At 32.9% G+C, this 18,775-nt stretch overlaps 3 protein-coding genes across 3 annotated transcripts; 1 reads left to right on the forward strand and 2 right to left on the reverse strand.

Moving 5' to 3' along the window:
* Window positions 1-888: 888 nt before the first annotated feature.
* On the reverse strand, window positions 889-5,171 carry LOC114163001 (beta-galactosidase 13-like). The gene is made up of 17 exons (XM_028047044.1): window positions 4,889-5,171; window positions 4,689-4,784; window positions 4,481-4,593; window positions 4,321-4,387; window positions 4,139-4,231; window positions 3,913-4,056; window positions 3,737-3,831; window positions 3,538-3,643; window positions 3,238-3,441; window positions 2,977-3,144; window positions 2,708-2,886; window positions 2,504-2,613; window positions 2,267-2,376; window positions 2,051-2,158; window positions 1,865-1,969; window positions 1,612-1,757; window positions 889-1,521 (listed from the first exon to the last, which is right to left on the reverse strand). The coding sequence occupies exons 1-17, from the start codon at window positions 5,081-5,083 to the stop codon at window positions 1,053-1,055; spliced, it is 2,508 nt and encodes an 835-aa protein (XP_027902845.1). The 5' UTR covers window positions 5,084-5,171; the 3' UTR covers window positions 889-1,052.
* A 1,298-nt stretch (window positions 5,172-6,469) lies between these two features.
* On the forward strand, window positions 6,470-9,901 carry LOC114162739 (protein MCM10 homolog). The gene is given in 12 exon segments (XM_028046703.1): window positions 6,470-6,673; window positions 6,750-6,851; window positions 6,854-6,920; window positions 7,031-7,105; window positions 7,205-7,442; window positions 7,538-7,662; window positions 8,477-8,510; window positions 8,600-8,646; window positions 8,756-8,905; window positions 9,063-9,127; window positions 9,221-9,290; window positions 9,392-9,901. Coding segments are annotated over 12 exon segments (1,221 nt in total). The 5' UTR covers window positions 6,470-6,588; the 3' UTR covers window positions 9,555-9,901.
* A 3,177-nt stretch (window positions 9,902-13,078) lies between these two features.
* Window positions 13,079-17,328, reverse strand: LOC114162989 (beta-galactosidase 13-like). The gene is made up of 17 exons (XM_028047022.1): window positions 17,047-17,328; window positions 16,849-16,944; window positions 16,644-16,756; window positions 16,483-16,549; window positions 16,301-16,393; window positions 16,071-16,214; window positions 15,896-15,990; window positions 15,698-15,803; window positions 15,400-15,603; window positions 15,139-15,306; window positions 14,870-15,048; window positions 14,666-14,775; window positions 14,472-14,581; window positions 14,255-14,362; window positions 14,066-14,170; window positions 13,820-13,965; window positions 13,079-13,714 (listed from the first exon to the last, which is right to left on the reverse strand). Exons 1-17 carry the CDS (start codon window positions 17,242-17,244, stop codon window positions 13,246-13,248), a joined length of 2,511 nt encoding a protein of 836 aa, XP_027902823.1. The 5' UTR covers window positions 17,245-17,328; the 3' UTR covers window positions 13,079-13,245.
* Between the last annotated feature and the right edge of the window lie 1,447 nt (window positions 17,329-18,775).

An 18,775-nucleotide genomic window follows, 5' to 3' on the forward strand; every position in this document is an offset into this window, starting at 1 on the left:
TCTAATGCAAGACACAGGTACAAAATTCGAAAAACCCTTCTCCTTTTTTATTACAAAGCACACACAAGGGGTCACCTTAAGGTAAATTTTTCTTTTGCTCTTAGTCTGTTGTTCATGATTCTCTTATAACATCAAATATATGATCGTTTGAATTGTTGTATGATCAAATGTGTTCGGGGTTCTCATGTTAGATGATTTTGGGTTTGTCATCGATGTGCTCAGTCTTTCTCTTCCCCTCTATTTTTATCTTGATAATTAAAAAGGTGTTTTTTAGGCTTTAATTCTCTAAAAAAACTAATAATAAATAAATAAAATAAAAATTACATTTTTTTATATAAGTTTTGAATGTCATGTCAAGTCTCGGACTTGCTTGATAATCAAAATGTTCTTTCATAGGTTTTTAAATATTTTTTTAATTAATAATAATAAAAAATTAAAAGAATTATAAAATCATTTTTTAAATGTCATGTCAAATTTCAGATTTGCTTGATAACTAATTTTGTTATCATGTAGAATCTCGGGTTCTCTTGCACACTTAATTAAAGAGATTAAAGAGGTAATTGTCTTAAGACGGGCTTTATGGGGTGCTAATACCTTCTCCACACGTAACTGACTCCCAAATCCGAATTTGATTTCGAAGACCATTCTTTTTAAGGGTTTTCTATAGTTTTCCATAATAAACTATGGTGGCGACTCCTTTATTTATTTTCGCCGTCCCGCCACGATCTCGGTTGTGACAATATATATATATATATATATATATATATATATATATATATATATATATATATATATATATATATATATAAAGATAAAAATGACTTCACTAAAGAGACTTAAATAAAACAAATAAAAGAAGACAAAAGATGTGAACAAAATTGAATTTGTGGAATTTTTATTGTAAGTAGTGAGAAGAAACAAATAATGAAATAATTGAATTTATGTTTCATGTCACCAAAATCCAATCATATAAGTTGTGCTTCTGGACTCCTTTTAAGCCAAAATGAAAAAATTCCAGCCACGTGCATTAATTAATTCATTGGTTGGTTGATCTAATAACACCTTACTTGGATTGCAAGAGTTTTCACCAATATTTCTGGACATGGATCCGCACCATTTTGGTTAAAAATTGCACGATTTAATGCAATCGAGCAAGTTTCTTTGCCCAAACATTCTTGATCCACAATTTGTTTTGTAGCAATAGCATTGCAAGTTCCTAAAATATATTGTCCACATGAACCACTTGGATTGCCAAAGCTTGCAAACTCAACTGTCGTAATCTTTTTCCCAGGAGCACATTCCAATAAGGCTTTTGGTCCAAGGTATGGCACAATAGGGTGGAAATTTCCTCTCCTGGACACCCATGAGTTCACATTGGGAGGGTCATTCTCTGCAATGAAACTGCAAATTGTGTCTCTGTTCACGTTCAAGATCTCAATCTGTCTTGGAGCCAATGGTTCCTCTTCAAATATAACAAGCAAGTTATCTTGTGGGTTGAGGAACGATCTTGGGATATGGAACCTAAATGAGTGGTGCAAGTTAGAAAATGTTTAAGACAATGCTCGTTTTTTTTTAATTAAACTTTTCAATTCTACTACATAGTTTTCTTACTCTGATTGAGTGGGCTTTCCAATTGGGGAGAGGAAACTCATCCAGTGACGACCAATGCTTTTACCGTTGATCCACATCATTCCTTTGCCCATTCCAGTCATCCTAATGGCAACTGGACCTGTTCCCTCAGGAGTGACAAATCTTGTCTGTAAAATCAATGCATGATATCGTTACAAAAAATATAAAGCAAAGAAAAGCCTTAAAGTGTTTCTTAAATATCATAGTTTGATATAAGACGTGTGCTATTTCTTACCCTGTACCAGGTGAGAGGACGTGGGACTGGACTGAGTGGCTTCCATTTTGCCCTTATTGATCCTTCATCACTAAAAACTTTCATGCCTTCACCCTTGAGACCAACCTATCAAATAAATTTAACCGATTTAGTTATGTAATTGTAACATGAAACAAAATTTTACTATCAAACTATAATTCAACTAACCCGATGACCCCACAAATTGGTAGTGATATCTAGTGTTCCTGTGTTGAGAGCTATGATGGATACGAGCTTGGGTCCTGCGTATCTATGTTCCATGTAAGCTCCACTATCCTATATATTCAAAATTTGAAGGATGAAACAATGTTATTTTGTTGTATTCATTGAAACTTTGATATGTGTTCATTAAACATGTAAGAACGAAAAAGTTAAGTCTCATACAGGTAATCCAACTGTGCCAGCTAGGATAGAAATATAGTTAGTTCCAACCCTAAGTTGTACTGGTCGGTTGAAATCAAAAGTTTTTTTGTCATGAGTTCCGTGAGCAGTTCCTAACACATAATAATTAGGACATTGTCATCAATACCTTGTCTCTTCACCATTTTGATACATACATACCAATATATATATATATATATATATATATATATATACACACACATTAGTTTGTGTCCTTACCAATGAGGTCTCCATTTACAAATGCAACCATTGTGTGTCCGTTACTCTCAATATGAATAATAGGGAGAACTCCAGGCTTTGTTGGCAAGTCTCCTGGAGCCAACTCAAAGCTATAATGAATAAAAAGGTTAGCAGTTAGAGACAACAATAATATAAAATGTTTTCAAAATAAAATAATTAAATAATATGCTTAAACAAACTCACCTGGTGGTGTACCAAGCATAATCACTGGTGTCCTTGAGCAAAGTGAAAAGCTCCCGCGGTTTGTTTTGGTACATATCCATTTTTTTGGTTGTTGGGATGGCCTCATTGAACATCTCCCATTGGAAATTGTTTGCCGTGGTTGACCTTTCATAGTTCCTTGAGTTATGTTGTGAAACAATCTATTACATGTGTCATATGTGAGTGAAATACTCAGTTGTTAATTCTATGTGATAACATATTGGAGATGAACAAATAAGTTAGTTAATTACACTTTGCGTGTTGTAGACCACGGTCTTGCAGTCAGGAAGGATGCTAATGGAATATGGAGGCAAAAAGTAGTTAGTGCCTCTGAAGTTAATAGTGGCCGCATCTGTTGTGTGGTTATTAGTGATGAAAGCAACACACAAGTTTGTTCCAAGCTTCTCAAAGGTTCTAATCTGCATGACATATATACCAACTTTGTTTAGCTTAATAAGTTTGTGACGCTACCTCCTTTTTATGCAACATCAAAAGTAATGTCAGATGCTCACCTCATGGAATTCGTTCAACTTTTCAACATTGGGATCGCCGCCAAGGATAGCTTTCCTACAAAGGAGCACGGCTTTATGGACATCCCTCAAATGACTCCATTTTGGTTCTCTTTCTAGACCGTATTCATCAAGAGGTGCCTCGTCATAATAACGAGTTGTGCTAAATTCAGAACTGGTTCTGCCAAAGTTTGTTCCTCCATGATACTACAAATGTTACACATCGAGTTACAAATTTAAGAAAAATAAATATTGGCCTAAAGTTATGTAAGTACAAAAAGATTTAGATGCTAAGAGAAACACCATGTAGTAGTTAACCAAGTTTCCACCCTTGGCGAAAAAGCGAGCAACTGAAAATGCAATATCTTCTGCAGATCTTTGGGATGGTGGATCTCCATGTACTCTGTACCTGATGTACACGATTACCAAATAAAATGTATTACTTGGTGTGTTCGTGATTTTGAATTTCTTTACCGAGGATAAACATTAAGTCATTTCTTACTGAGCGGTCCAGTTCTCTGTCCATATGACTGGTTTGTATGGTTTGTTTGGCCCCGAGAAGGTATCACCACAATGTCTTCCATTGCATGCATTGATCTATCGAATGAAATCACATTATGTCAAGCTAAGTTGGAAAATAATTTATGGCCATGCTACTCCTATTGTGTCATGACTTACCACTGGATCTGGTGCATCTGTTTGCTTACACATGATCCATGGAACTCCAACGTTCAATGCTACTGCCATGTTTGCAGCCCATTGGACATAGCTGTCACCCTTCTCTTCGTATGCACGTTGAACGTGGTTGTACTCATTCTCAATCTGTAACCATTGAATAATGCAACATGTTTACATTGATTACTCAAAAAGAAATTAAACACTTGGTTGGTTGCAAAATAAAAACCTGTGCTAAGACAATGGGACCTCCTTGGGGTGCAAAGAGCTTCTCATCTTTCATCATTTGTACAATCTTTGTCACGAATGCTTGCATGTGTTGCTTCAAATCAAAGGAATTTTCATGTTAATGATTAAATTATGTACTCAATTTTCATGTTAAAGGAATTATATATGGGGGATTGAGACTACCTTATAAGGCTCATTATCACAGCGGAATATGATGTCAGGAACCTCCTTAAGCCAATATGGAAGTCCTCTGATGAACATATGAGGAAAGAAAATAAGGTTGAGAATAACAAAGGAAATGAATCATATATTTGAAAATCAGATTAATTAATGGATATTTTACCCATGGTTCCACTCGGCTTGGATGAAGGGTCCAACCCTGAGAGTGACAAACATTCCATGTTCTTGAACAAGCTTAATAAACTTCACTAAGTCGTAATTACCTTCAAAGTTGAACTGTATATTGAAAGGAAAAAAAAACATTTTCGCAAAACCCTATTTGAGTTTTATGGTCCTAAAACAATTGAGTCAATATTCAACAAGTAATTCACCTGTCCTTGTTGGGGCTCATGAGCATTCCAAAACACGTAGGTTTGGATGACATTTATGCCTCCACGTCTTGCATTATCAAGAAGGATAGGCCACATCTGCATTAGTCATGTACAAACACGTGCGATGAACCATATAGTATTGTCTCTTTGCATGAAAAAAATTACAATATTACAATATGATTATGATGAAAGTAACTTACATCTGGTGTGCTTCGTGGGTAGTGGATGGAACCAGAAAAAAGCAGCTCGCGCCTTCCGTTGATGAACAATGACTTACCATCATAAGTGACATTATGAGCAGTCATGTGACGACCATGCCCATGTGTTGCAACCACAATGGTGGAAAGCAAGGCCACGAGGAAAAGGGTGCGAGTCATGTTATTGGTTTGTTCCATTCTTTGTATTTAATCTTGTACGATGATTAAAAGAAGGCTTTGAGCGAGCTAATGCAGGGCTCCTCCTTCTCGGGTAGAGAGAGGTGCCCAGAAGCTGATTTGCTCTTTACACAAACGTTTCTTTTATACTATTCTTACACCAATAAATGTTAGCCCTTTGAGACAAAATTGTTTGTTCTTCCGCTATTTTTCTGTATTCTGTTATTATTCATTGGTTGTATTTTCTTCGTATTTGTCTTACTTTTATGTAATTATTCTATTCTTAGCCATATTTCCTCATTTACTAATTTTTTTAAATCCCGCTCTCTAAATTTAATCAACACCTTTCAAAATAGAATATTTCACTCTCAAAAAAAAAATTGTAATCAATGAATTAAATTAATTGTTGTTTGTATCTTTATATACAAATATATTGTAGAGTTTTAATCACTCAATTTCTTTTTTCTAAATATTTTAAACATAATGTCCTTTTTCTCTCACATTCTTTTTATTTATTTTAGCGTTTTAATCAAACAACTTTTTTTTTTCTTTTGGTAGACCAAAGTTCAACTAAACTATTGAAAATAAAATATTTTTTTAAAATATAAATTGTGATATAGATATTGTTAATTTTTTATAACTGTTTTAAACTTATAATTAAATATATTATCTGGGACGGTGTAATTCTAAAATAATAAATCAAAATTAAAGCTGGTGTGAAAACAATACCTAGTCAATAACTTAATTAGTTAGTTTTGAAAAGTTATATCTTTAATTATACTTTTAATTTATAAGACCTAAATGTAAAATTATATTTAAGAAATTAAGTATCACTTAAATTAATAATAAGTTATCGACAAATATTGCGAATTTAAAAGGGAATTATAATTTATGTGGATTTAATTAAGATATATTGGAAATGTATTTTTTTCATGGTGTTATAAGTAATTGTTCTGAAAGGTAAATTGTTGGTTTTCTTTAAATGGTATGTTAATTGTTTGGCATTTTAAGTTTAAAATATTTATATTTAAAAAATAAATTTGACAATAATTTTATTATTAAGTAATATACGCAAATTAAAGAGTAGAATTTTAATTCATTTGATTAGATGTTCGTTAAAAAAACTTTCAAGATATATTTTATTTTTAGCCATTTATTTATTTTCAATTTCTTTTTATGTATTAATATTAATAGTTAAAAATAAATTTATATTATAACTCAAACGGTTGATTACAAATTTAATATGTAATTTATTTTAATATATTTATTGATTAAAACATTTAAAAATACTTATTTGTCATAAATTTTAAATATTTGTAATGTAAGAAAAGGACGAGAAAAGAATCCCCTTGATGAAGAAGAGGGAAGGGAGTGAGTAAACTTATAAATTGAATTGAATTCCCTCCAAAAGATTTGGTTACCCTCTCTCAGTTTCCCTCTAAAATCAGAATCACCAAAACCCTAAGTCTTTCTCTCTTCTCTTGTTGTATTGTGATCTTTGTCGCAGAGGCAGAGCATCAGTCACCATGGCAAGCCACGAAGACGACCTTGATCTCCTTCTCTCCCTTCAGGACAGAGTTCCCGACACTCCTCCCGGTTCTCCGACACCAGGTATCATCATTATAACACGCAATTCTTTTCTTTTCTTTATCACATGCAATTCTCCTTATCATCTCATTCATTGCAGGTTACCTTTCCGATGACGAATCACTCAACCAAAGGGACAAACCTGACATGTCCGTATTCAAAAACGCCGTTCAAGATTGCCTTCCCTACGACCCCCCAAAGCGCTCAAACCAACAAACAAACCTGTTGCTAACGATTCCCAGCTTGAAAAGTTTTCAGGCCTTCGCATTAGGTACGATTCGCCTCATTTTCATTTCCCGTATTCACTATTATGTCTTCCTGTAAATTAACGGCTCCGACTGAACTGTATTTTATTCTCCATCTGTTTTCGGTTCTGATTAGGAACCAATTGTTAACTCCTGCGGCACTCAAGGAACATTTTTCGGACATTCGCTTTGTTCGGCTATCTGTTATCAAGTAATCTTCTTTACCTGCTCTTCACTCATAAAGCGTGTAATCTTTTTGTTCAAGTGTCAAAGATTGGAATTCTTATAGTTTTTTATGTGGATTGCTCAGGAATTCGTTGATTGGAGATACTTTCTCCGGAAATTGGGCCACTGTTGGTGTTTTGACTGAGAAGGGGAGTCAGAAGACGAGTTCAACGGGGAAAAGCTATTGTATATGGAAAATTGGGTGTCTGGATGAACGTACCGTTTCTCTTTTCTTGTTTGGAGATGCTTATCAGAGGAACATGCAAGAGCATGCGGGAACGGTCTTTGCACTGTTTAACTGTGCTGTTCGCAAGGATAATGCGGTATTGAATTGATATGAGTGACGTCGGTTTTTCAGTTTGGGAATAAAAGTTTCCCATAAGTTTTCTAATCTTTCTGATTTTCACTGTTTTTGCAGGGCAATGGTTTTTCTTTGAGTATATACTCCACTAGACAAATTATGAAGATGGGCACCTCTGTTGATTATGGAGTTTGCAAAGGGAAGCGAACAGATGGGATGGCTTGTACGCTGGTCATAAATAAGTACGTAAGACAGCCGAGTTTCTTTTCATGATTATCTTTTTGATTTGATGGCGTGTGATCTCACAGTAGTAAGTATTCTTTTTTTAATTCTGTGAACCATGTCGTCCGATATTTTAAAAAGGAGTTACTTGGTCATTCTTTTTTTATTTACATTTTATCCTACGTTCCCTTGAATGAAGGTGCTTGATTTAATTTGCAATTTGGCAGTGTGTCCAAGTACCTTGAACTTGAGAAGAACATTTCATTTTCACTCTGACAAATAAAACAGAAGAGGAAGTACACAACCTTTAGGATTAATAAATAATATAGACCGACATTTTTTACGGGTGAAAAAGATAAGGCGAGATTCATGCTGGGTGTTGTTGCAGAATCTGTTTTGAATGTTTGTAAGATGCATTTGAAGGAAAATATTTTCTAGGGTGAACTTTAGGAAATGAAGAGCAGTGTGAGTGAATTAATGGTTTAGGCTTTTTGTAAGGTGTCTCCCCTCACTAACAATCTATGCGTGTTTTTTAGGATTCAGTTTACTAAATTCACATTTGCCAAGCATGAGCAATATTAGCTGTTACATGAATCCATGTTCTTTTCATAATTTCATTTTGTTAATTTGCTTTGAGTATATCACGTTTAATATTACAGGACTTGACCATAAAACTATCCAATAAGGTGTACCCTTTGATAAAGTAACTATGGAATAGCATCAAATACTGTGATATCTTTGTCATTAATATACTTCCTTCTAAACCATCTTTCTGACAGTATCATAGTTTTTGTCATATACCTATTTCATAACCCTTGATTTTTGTTATTTCAGACGTCATGGGACATATTGTAAATATCATAAATCAGTGAGTAGCGTTTAATTCTTGTATGTTTTCTTGTTTATTCTGTTGTAGCAAAAATATTATTAGTTTCTCTAACTAGCAACACAATGCAGAAAACATCAGAGAAATATTCCACGATGCGAAGTGAACTCATGGGAGGGTGCGTATTTAGTTCTTTCAAGGTTCAATTTCTTATTGCTAGTGTAAAGCTTGTTCTCTACTTTGATTTCATCTGTTGTAACATTTAAACATGTGTTTTTTGTTAGCAGAAACTTAAGGACAGCGTTTAGGCCTAAGTCTAGGGATTACCTCAAATCAGAAGGAATTTACTTAGTTGATCCCCTTGCTGACAAAACAAACTTGAAGAATTCTCGGCCAGTGAAACTATTGTCCTCGGATGGTCTCAGAAAGGCATTGAGGTTTGTCTCTATTATTTTTGGCCCGGTCACATGCTGAGTTATATTGCAAAGACATTATATATATATATATATATATATATATATATATATATATATATATATATTTTCTCTAGTTGAATCTTTTGAAGTCTTGCATTAATAATAATTTCTGTGCCAGCAATGCAGGAAAAGTAACAACAACTCCTCATTCTCAAGGGATCAGGTTTCTTTCTCAGCTTGCAGGTGATTGGATTACTTATAACTTTAACGAAATTTATTAGTGTATTCATGGTTTATGATATTGTGTTCTTAGCTTACTTTTGTGCCTATACCCAGCCATGTCGGATCTAAAAGTGAAGAATAAAGGATCAAAGATTCCGCATGAACAAAAATGTACGGAGAAGAGGTGAGATGAAGAAAACATCCATTCTAGTTTGTCAATTACACCTAATAAATGCCATTGGTAGAGGACGAACATACCAATTTGACTTTTTTTTTTTTCTTCAGGAAATCATCTTCTCCGAATGTGGGATCCTCTTCAGTCATAAGAAACCGACAGTTGGATGGAAAAAGAATAAAACCAGATGGCCAGGTTTTGGCTGCTAAAACTTCAAAGTGTACAGAAAAGATGATTGAATTAGACTTTGTTAGTTCAGAGGAAGACTTCTAAAGTTTCTACATATTGCTCCCAGCCCCAGTTTCACTGTTGAACATCGATGTCAGGCTAAATTGTGTTTCATGAGCAGAAAGTGAAAGCTTTCTACAAGATGGGATCATATGGCGTAGCGTACTGTAGTGACCCTGTAATTATTGTCGATGTCAAATTATTTGGAACTATGGTTGGATTGATGTTAGAAAATGGAATGAACGGAAATAGAGTAAAAAGTAAGCACTACCATTATTTAAATTTTGTAAAATAAGGATGGAATGGGATTGGTTCTACTTCGTCTTCTTTTGTGAGGGTATGCTTCCTTCTCTAACTATTGAAATGATTTGATTTTTATGTTGACTTTGATATAACATTGCACTTAATGGTTTATTTATTGTGCTTTAAAAGGAATGTCAAATTCATGGGCTTGCTCAGTATACACAAATGATACTTATTGTTATGCCTACACATTTTTTATGCATGGAGAGGGAATGATGAACATGTCTTCTTCGATCTTAGGGTGTGTTTGAAAGCAATTTGAAAAAATTGATTATATTTGATGTGAAAAAAAATCAATTTTGATGGATGGAAAAGTTATTAAAGATTACTTTTCTTTGATGTGAATTTTTCATTTACAATTAATTTTGAATGTTAATCGAAATGAAATCAGACATGCACTTAGTGTATTAAAGATAGATTTGAAAATAAAATGAATGAATGATTTTTATATTTGTTTTCTAATGTTAATTTTTAGTGTTTGGTTATTTGCGAAATTTCTTTGGATTATATATGCAATTTAACTGATGAATTAATTTTATAGCGAACTGATGGAAGTAAAATAGAGTTACGTTATTTCAAAGTTTTTTATTTTGATGTAATTTCTTGTAAATTTAATTCATATTAAAAAAACTAATAGATATAACAAGGTAATAGATATAACAAGGAAAAGTGAATACTTGAGGAGAGAAAAATTAATTTAGTTACAATTTAGGGGATGTTAATTGCACTGTCCCATTAAGGAGCACGCATAATATACTTAAAATATTTATATTTTATGATTATCACCGATATAGCAAAATGAATATAATTTTAACTATACAAAAATATCTAATAAATAATTTTTTGTTTTTTCAAATTATTAAATCCATCAATAATTAAATTCAAAAACTAAAACTTTTAAATATTTATTTTTCAATATAAATAATTATGCTGTGAAAAAAAAATTTATCTTTCATTTTATTTTTTAATTTTGTTTTGATAAATTATTACTAAAAAAATATTTCTGTTTAAGTAAAATATAACTTCTATTCTTATCAATTATGATCATAATTTAAATATAGTTGATAATTTTATTTTTATTTTTTATGGTTAAGAATACTCACAATAATAAAATTGAAATTTTATACCAGTTTTTGTCCAGAATATAATGTTAACAATTAAATACCAAAATTATTAATAAATAGTATGTGAATAAGTAAAAAAATATGATAAATATTATCATTTTTTCTTATGTTTTAAAATTTAAAAGTTAAGAAAACTATTTTCTAAATACACATATTTTAAAAATAAAAAAAATATGTTATTTTTATGAAATAAAGCGAATAACAGAGATAATAATAGATAATAGAGAAGAGAAAAAACAATATAGAATAGAGAATGAGAGTATAGGGAGCAACTTATCTATATTATTATTGATAGGAAGAGTCATATTTATAGATACAACATGTACTCCATAAAGGAAACAAATCAACTTAGGTAATACAAATATTTACATAAAGAGATAAATGAATCATATGAGTATCAATCATATGAATCATATGAGTACATGTATCAAATCAATGGACAATCATTAATTCATAACACTCCCCCTTGAGTGTCCATTGATAAAAGAATGTGCCTCGTTAAAACCTTACTAGGAAAAACCCTTTGGGATAAAAACCTAGTGAAGGAAAAAGAGTACATCATTCTATATAATATTGTTCTTTGTATCTTCTATTTCTCCCCTCATGTAAACTTACATCATCAAGATGACAAAGTCCAATCTTGTGAACCAATTGCTCAAAAGTTCTCCTTGGCAAAGACTTTGTAAATAAATCTGCTAGATTTTCACATGACCGAATCTTTTGGATCTCTACATCACCATTTCTTTGAAGATCATGAGTGAAAAAGAATTTTGGAAGAATATGTTTTGTTCTGTCTCCTTTAATATATCCTTCTTTCAATTGAGCAATGCATGCACTATTGTCTTCATATATCGTTGTTGGTTTCATTTTTTTCAAGGATAAACCACAAGTTTGTCGCACATGTTGAATTATAGACCTTAGCCAAACGCATTCATGACTTGCCTCATGTAATGCTAAAATTTCTGCATGATTTGATGATGTTGCTGTTATTGTTTGTTTCACAGATCGCCATGAAATCACTGTGCCATCACATGTGAACTAATATCCTGTTTGTGATTGACCATTATGAGGATCTGATAAATAACCTGCATCTACATAACCCATTAGATATATTTTTGAATCATTTGGGTAAAATAAGCCCATATTCATAGTGCCCTTAAGGTAACATAGTATTTGTTTTACTCCATTCCAATGTCTTCTTGTAGGTGAAGAACTATATCTTGCTAACAAATTTACAGCAAATGCTATATCAGGTCGAGTATAATTAGCAAGATACATTAGTGCTCCTATAACACTAAGATATGGTACTTCAAGACCAAGTAGTTCTTCATCTTTTTCTTGAGGTCTAAAAGGGTCTTTATCAACATCTAATGACCTCACCACCATTGGAGTGCATAATGAATGTGATTTGTCCATATTGAACCTTTTAAGCACTTTCATTATATAAGCTTCTTGATGTACAAAAACACCTTTGTTAAAATACTCAATTTGTAATTTCAAATAAGACTTTGCCCTTCAAAAATCATTCATCTCAAATTATTTCTTTGAGTAATCAATTGCCTTTGTGAGCTCATTAAGAGTTCCAACGATGTTTATGTCATCTACATAAATAATAATTATGGCAAATTCATTTTTGGATCATTTCATATAAATACAAGAACAAATAGGATCATTTCTATATTCTTATTTTAATAAGTACTAGTGCAAACATTCGTTTCTTTATATAAACGTAAATTTCAATATGAGATATTTTTTGTAAGACTCTCATAATCAATGAGGTGATCAATGCTTCCATTTGCTTTAACAAAGAAAATAATAATATCAAGATGAGTAACATCCATATGGCCATAATCAGAATCATCATCTTCATGAGCAAAATGTGTTTCTATGTTCTTTTCGTTATTTGTAAGATGCTTTGGTGTACAATAAGTACAACTCAAATGACCTTTACCACCATAATGATAATATATACTTTCATCTTTTTGTCAATATAATTATAAAAACTGAAGTGAATTAATATTTTCAAAATGAAAAATTATGTAGTAAGAATGTAATTTATCAATTTCGATATATATGCATGGGTAAAAACAGATATAGACAACATTGAAAAAAAATTAAAGATGAGACAAAATATGAAAGTTGTAAACAAAATTGAATGGGTGGAATTTTTATTGCGAGAGAAATAACAAATAATGTAATCATTGAATTCAAGTATGATAACCCAAAAACAATGATACAAGTTGAGCTCCTGGACTCTATTTGAAAAAAATATAACCAACCATCTTGGATTCATTTATTGATTGATTGATCTAAGAACACCTCACTTGGATTGCAAGGGTTTTCACCAATATATTTGGGCATGGATCCGCGCCGTTTTGGTTGAACACTGCACGATTTAATGTAATCGAGCAAGTTTCTTTGCCTAAGCATTCCTGCTCCACGATTTGCTTGGTAGCAGCAGCATTGCAAGTCCCCAAAATATACTCTCCACAGTAACCACTTGGATTGCCAAAGCTGGCAAACTCAACTGTCATAATCTTTTTCCCAGGTGGACACATTAGTGAGGCTTGGGGTCCAAGATATGGCACAATAGGGTGAAAATTTCCTCTTCTGGACACCCATGAATTCACATTGGGAGGGTCGCTCTCTGCAATGAAACTGCAAATTGTGTCTCTATTCACGTTCAATATCTCAACTTGTCCTGGAGCCAAAGGTTCCTCTTCAAATATAACAAGTAAGTTGTCTTGTGGGTTGAGGAAAGATCTTGGGATGTGGAACCTGAATGAGTGATGCAAGTTACGAAATGTTCAACACAACACTCATTTTATTGTGTTTAAAAAGACCAAGAGAAAAGTTTTCATTTCTAAAGAGCGGTTTGCTTACTCTGATTGTGTGGGCTTTCCAATTGGGGACAGGTAACTCATCCAGTGGCGACCAATGCTTTTACCATTGATCCACATCATTCCTTTGCCCATTCCAGTCATCCTGATGGCAACTGGACCTGTTCCCTCTGGAGTGGCAAATCTTGTCTATAAAACCAATGCATGATATCGTTAAAAAATGGTGTAAATAGTTTTAAAGTGTTTCTTAAATATCGTAGTTTGATATAAGACATGTGATATTTCTTACCCTGTACCAAGTGAGAGGGCGTGGGATTGGACTGAGTGGCTTCCATTTTGCCTTTAATGATCCTTCATCGCTAAAAACTTTCATGCCTTCACCCTTGATACCAACCTATCAATTAAAATTAATTGCTTTAGCTATGTCATTGTAACATGTTGAACCACAATTTTACTATAGAGTTATATATCAACTAACCCGATGACCCCACATATAGGTAGTGAGATCAAGTGTTCCTGTGTTGAGAGCGAGGATGTTTACATAATCGGGCCCTGCGTATCTATGTTCCATGTAAGCTCCGCTGTCCTATATATTTGAAATTTGAAGGGATGAAACAATGTTATTTTGTTATACTCATAGAAACTTGGATCGATGTTCATTAAACACACAAGAAGGAAAAAATTAAGTCTCATACAGGTAATCCAACTGTGCCAGCCAAGATGGAAATGTAGTTGGTTCCAACCCTAAGTGGTACTGGTCGTTGGAATTTAAAAGATTTTTTTTCATGAGTTCCATGTGCAGTTCCTAACACAAAATAATCAAGACATTGTCTTTAGAAACTTGTCTCCTCATCTTATGATATATTCTTTTTTAACTTTATGTCCTTACCAATGAAGTCTCCATTTACAAATGCAACCATTGTGTGTCCCTCACTCGATATTTGAACAACTGGGAGAACTCCAGGCTTTGTTGGCAAGTCTCCTGGAGCCAACTCAAAGCTGTAGTGAATAGATAGATTACAAGTTGGAGATAACAGTTGTATAAAATGTTTCCAAAATAAAATATTTAATTAATCAGCTTACACAAACTCACCTGGTGGTGTACCAAGCATAATCACTAGTGTCCTTGAGCAAAGTGTAAAGCTCTGCCGGAGCGTTTTGGTACATATCCATTTTTTTTGTTGTTGGGATGGCCTCGTTGAACATCTCCCATTGGAAATTGTTTGCAATGGGAGACCTTTCGTAGTTCCTTGAATTATGTTGTGAAACAATCTATTACATGTGTCATATGTGAGTCAAACACCCATTTTTGAATTGTATGTGATAACATATTGGAGATGAACAAACAAGTTAGTTAATTACACTTTGTGTGTTGAAGACCACAGTCTTGCAATCAGGGAGGATGCTAATGGAATGTGGAGGCAAAAAGTAGTCAGTGCCCCTGAAGTTAATTGTGGCTGCATCTGTTGTGTGGTTGTTAGTGATGAAAGCAACACACAAGTTTGTTCCAAGCTTCTCAATGGTTCTAATCTGCATGACACATATACCAATTTAATTTAGCTCGATATTTTTGTGACACTACCTTCTCTGTATGCAACATTATAAATAATGTCATATGTTTACCTCGTGGAATTCGTTCAACTTTTCCACATTGGTATCGCCAGCAAGGATAGCCTTCCTGCAAAGGAGCACGGCTTTGTGCACATCCCTCAAATGAGTCCATTTTGGTTCTCTTTGTAGACCGTATTCATCAAGAGGCGCCTCATCATAATAACGAGTTGGGGTAAAGGCAGAACTGGTTCTGCCAAAGTTTGTTCCTCCGTGATACTACAAAAGTTGCACATTGAGTTACAAATTTAAGAAAATAATATTGGCCTAAAATTATATAAGTACCAAAAGATTTAGATGATAAGAGAAACACCATATAGTAGTTAACCAAACTTCCACCCTTGGCGAAAAATCGAGCAATTGAAAAGGCAATATCTTCTGCGGATCTTTGGGATGGTGGATCTCCATGTGCTCTATACCTGAAGTTCAAGTTACCAAATAAAATGCATTATTAGGAGTGCTCATGATTTTGATTTCCTTCACCAAGGATAAACATTAAGTCATATCTTACTGAGCGGTCCAGTTCTCTGTCCATATGGCTGGTTTGTATGGTTTGTTTGGCCCCGAGAAGGTATCACCACAATGTCTTCCATTGCATGCATTGATCTATGAATGAAATCACATGATGTCAAGCTAAGTTGGAAAAGAATTTATGGCCATGCTACTCCTATTTTGTCATGACTTACCACTGGATCTGGTGCATCTGTTTGCTTACACATGACCCATGGAACTCCAACGTTCAATGCTACTGCCATGTTTGCAGCCCATTGGACATAGCTGTCACCCTTCTCACCGTATGCACGTTGAATGTGGTTGTACTCATTCTCAATCTGTAGCCATTGAATAATGCAACATGTTTACATACATTTATCACTCAAAAAGAAATTAAACACTTGGTTGGTTGCAAAATAAAAACCTGTGCTAAGACAATGGGACCTCCTTGGGGTGCAAAGAGTTTCTCATCTTTCATCATTTGTACAATCTTTGTCACAAATGCTTGCATGTGTTGCTTCAAATCAAAGGAATTTTCATGTTAATGATTAAATTATGTATTCAATTTTCATGTTAAAGGAATTATATATGGGGGATTGAGACTACCTTATAAGGCTCATTATCACAGCGGAATATGGTGCCAGGAACCTCCCTAAGCCAATATGGAAGTCCTCTAATGAACATATGAGGAAAGAAAGTAAGGTTGAGAATAACAAAGGAAAAGGAATCATATATTTGAAAATCATATTAATGAATGGATATTTTACCCATGGTTCCACTCGGCTTGGATGAAAGGTCCAACCCTAAGAGTGACAAACATTCCATGCTCTTGAACAAGTTTAATAAACTTTACTAAGTCGTAATTACCTTCAAAGTTGAACTGCATATTGACAGAGAAAAAACATTTTCACAACACCCCTTTGAGTTTTGTGGTCCCGAATCAATTGAATAAAGAGAAAACAAGTAATTCACCTGTCCTTGTTGGGGTTCATGAGCATTCCAAAACACGTAGGTTTGGATGACATTTATGCCTCCACGTCTTGCATTGTCAAGAAGGACAGGCCACATCTGTAGTATTCATGTACAAACATGTTCGATGGACCATAAAACTTTTTCTCTTTGCATGAAGAAATAAAATATTGTAACATGATTATGATCAAAGTAACTTACATCTGGTGTGCTTCGTGGGTAGTGGATGGAACCAGAAAATAGCAGCTCACGCCTTCCATCAATAAACAATGACTTACCATCATAAGTGACATTCTGAGCAGTCATATGACGACCACGTCCATGTGCTGCAACCACAATGGTGGAAAGGAACACTATGAGAAAAAGGGTACGAGCCATGGTGTTATTGGTGTGTTCCATCCTTTTTTATTTACTATTGCATGAGAATTGAAGGGAGACTTTGTGTGAGCCAATGCAAGGCTCCTCCTTCTCAGGTAGAGAGAGAGGTACCCAGAAGCTGATTTGCTCTTTGTATCAACTTCTCTTTTATACTACTCTCACACCAATAGGTGTCACCTCTGAGAAAAAATTGCGCTTTTACCAACCACTTTTTGCATTGTTTTACCATTCAAAGGTGGGACTTTCTTCTGTTTAACCTTATTTTTAGGTGATCATGTTGTTCTTGGCCATAAAAAAATTGTAAGAGTCGCGCTTCCCTGTTTACTCATTTTTTTTAGCTCAAACTATCTAAATTTACTCACCACCTTCTAAAATAAAAGATTTCATTGTTCTAAAAAACTAAACATTTGTGATAGATGAATTCAAATTAGTTATAGATGTTATTTTTTTTTACGCATATATTGTGTTTATCACTTTTAATTAATCTTTTAACATTTTTCCCTTTTCTATACTAAAATCCAACTAAATTATTGAAAATAAATTCTTTTCTTATTTAATTTTAAAATATGGTGCAAGATAAATTGTTGATTTATTATAATTGCTTTAAAGGTTAAAATTAAAGATATTATTTGGAATGAGATGATTCTAACTAAATAAGCGTGAAGTACAAGTAATTTGTAAATAGTATCTAATTAATAACTTAGTTATATCTTTAATCCATAAGACTTAAATCTAAAGTTATATTTAAGAAAATTAAGTTGAATTACCACTTATATTTATAAATTGTTGAGAAATATGTCGAATATGAAAGTGAATTTAGTTCATGCGTATTTAATTAAAACATATTGGAAATGTAAATTCTTTTAATCTCATTGTGTTATAAGTTGGTCTGAAAGGTAAACTGTTGGTTTCTTTGACAATTTCTTTAAAAGACATGGTTAGGTGTTTGATATTTCAAATTTAAAAGAGTGTATAAAAATTAAATATGATAATATTTTTACTTTATTAATTAATATACTCAAATGAAAGAATCAAATTTTCATTTAATATTAGATGTTCGGATGGGTATTTTATATATATATATATATATATATATATATATATATATATATATATATATATATATATATATAAGATTACTTAATAAACTATAAGTATTTTAATAATTTAAACGGGATGAGTATTATGACGGATATGGTTATCTTATCTCAATACCCAATTGAAAAAGTCGGGTATCTCCATACCTATACATATATCCAACCAATGTAAGGATTTTTCATCAAAAGGGGACGAGTTTATTTGTCATCCTTAAACATAATGTGTTTCAAATTTTTGTCTATTTCCATCCTCATCGGTAAGGTATATATTCATACTCGTACCCGCTCTTTTATTGTGTAAATATTAACTATTTTTCTAAATAATAAAAAATACAATAAAAACACATAATATTATTATATATTTAATATTAAAAGGAGTGTATTTTTGTTTCTTCAATATCAAATATTTAGAAATAAATTGTAGTTGTATACAATTCAAATTAAAATACCAAATA

The sequence above is a fragment of the Vigna unguiculata genome, chromosome 9 (genome assembly GCF_004118075.2).
Source record: "Vigna unguiculata cultivar IT97K-499-35 chromosome 9, ASM411807v1, whole genome shotgun sequence".
NCBI lineage: Eukaryota > Viridiplantae > Streptophyta > Magnoliopsida > Fabales > Fabaceae > Vigna > Vigna unguiculata.

What these genes read in the sequence shown, in the direction of transcription:
- LOC114163001 (XM_028047044.1), bottom strand. Translation starts at nt 5,083, where the DNA reads ATGGAACAAACCAATAACATGACTCGCACCCTTTTCCTCGTGGCCTTG. An exon ending in ATGAGCCCCAACAAGGACAG is followed by an intron (nt 4,594 to 4,688) that starts GTGAATTACTTG and finishes TTCAATATACAG; the next exon opens with TTCAACTTTGAAGGTAATTA. An exon ending in CCAATTTGTGGGGTCATCGG is followed by an intron (nt 1,970 to 2,050) that starts GTTAGTTGAATT and finishes TTTATTTGATAG; the next exon opens with GTTGGTCTCAAGGGTGAAGG.
- LOC114162989 (XM_028047022.1), bottom strand. Translation starts at nt 17,244, where the DNA reads ATGGAACACACCAATAACACCATGGCTCGTACCCTTTTTCTCATAGTG. An exon ending in AGTTGAACGAATTCCACGAG is followed by an intron (nt 15,307 to 15,399) that starts GTAAACATATGA and finishes TGTGTCATGCAG; the next exon opens with ATTAGAACCATTGAGAAGCT. An exon ending in CTGGCACAGTTGGATTACCT is followed by an intron (nt 14,363 to 14,471) that starts GTATGAGACTTA and finishes TCAAATATATAG; the next exon opens with GACAGCGGAGCTTACATGGA.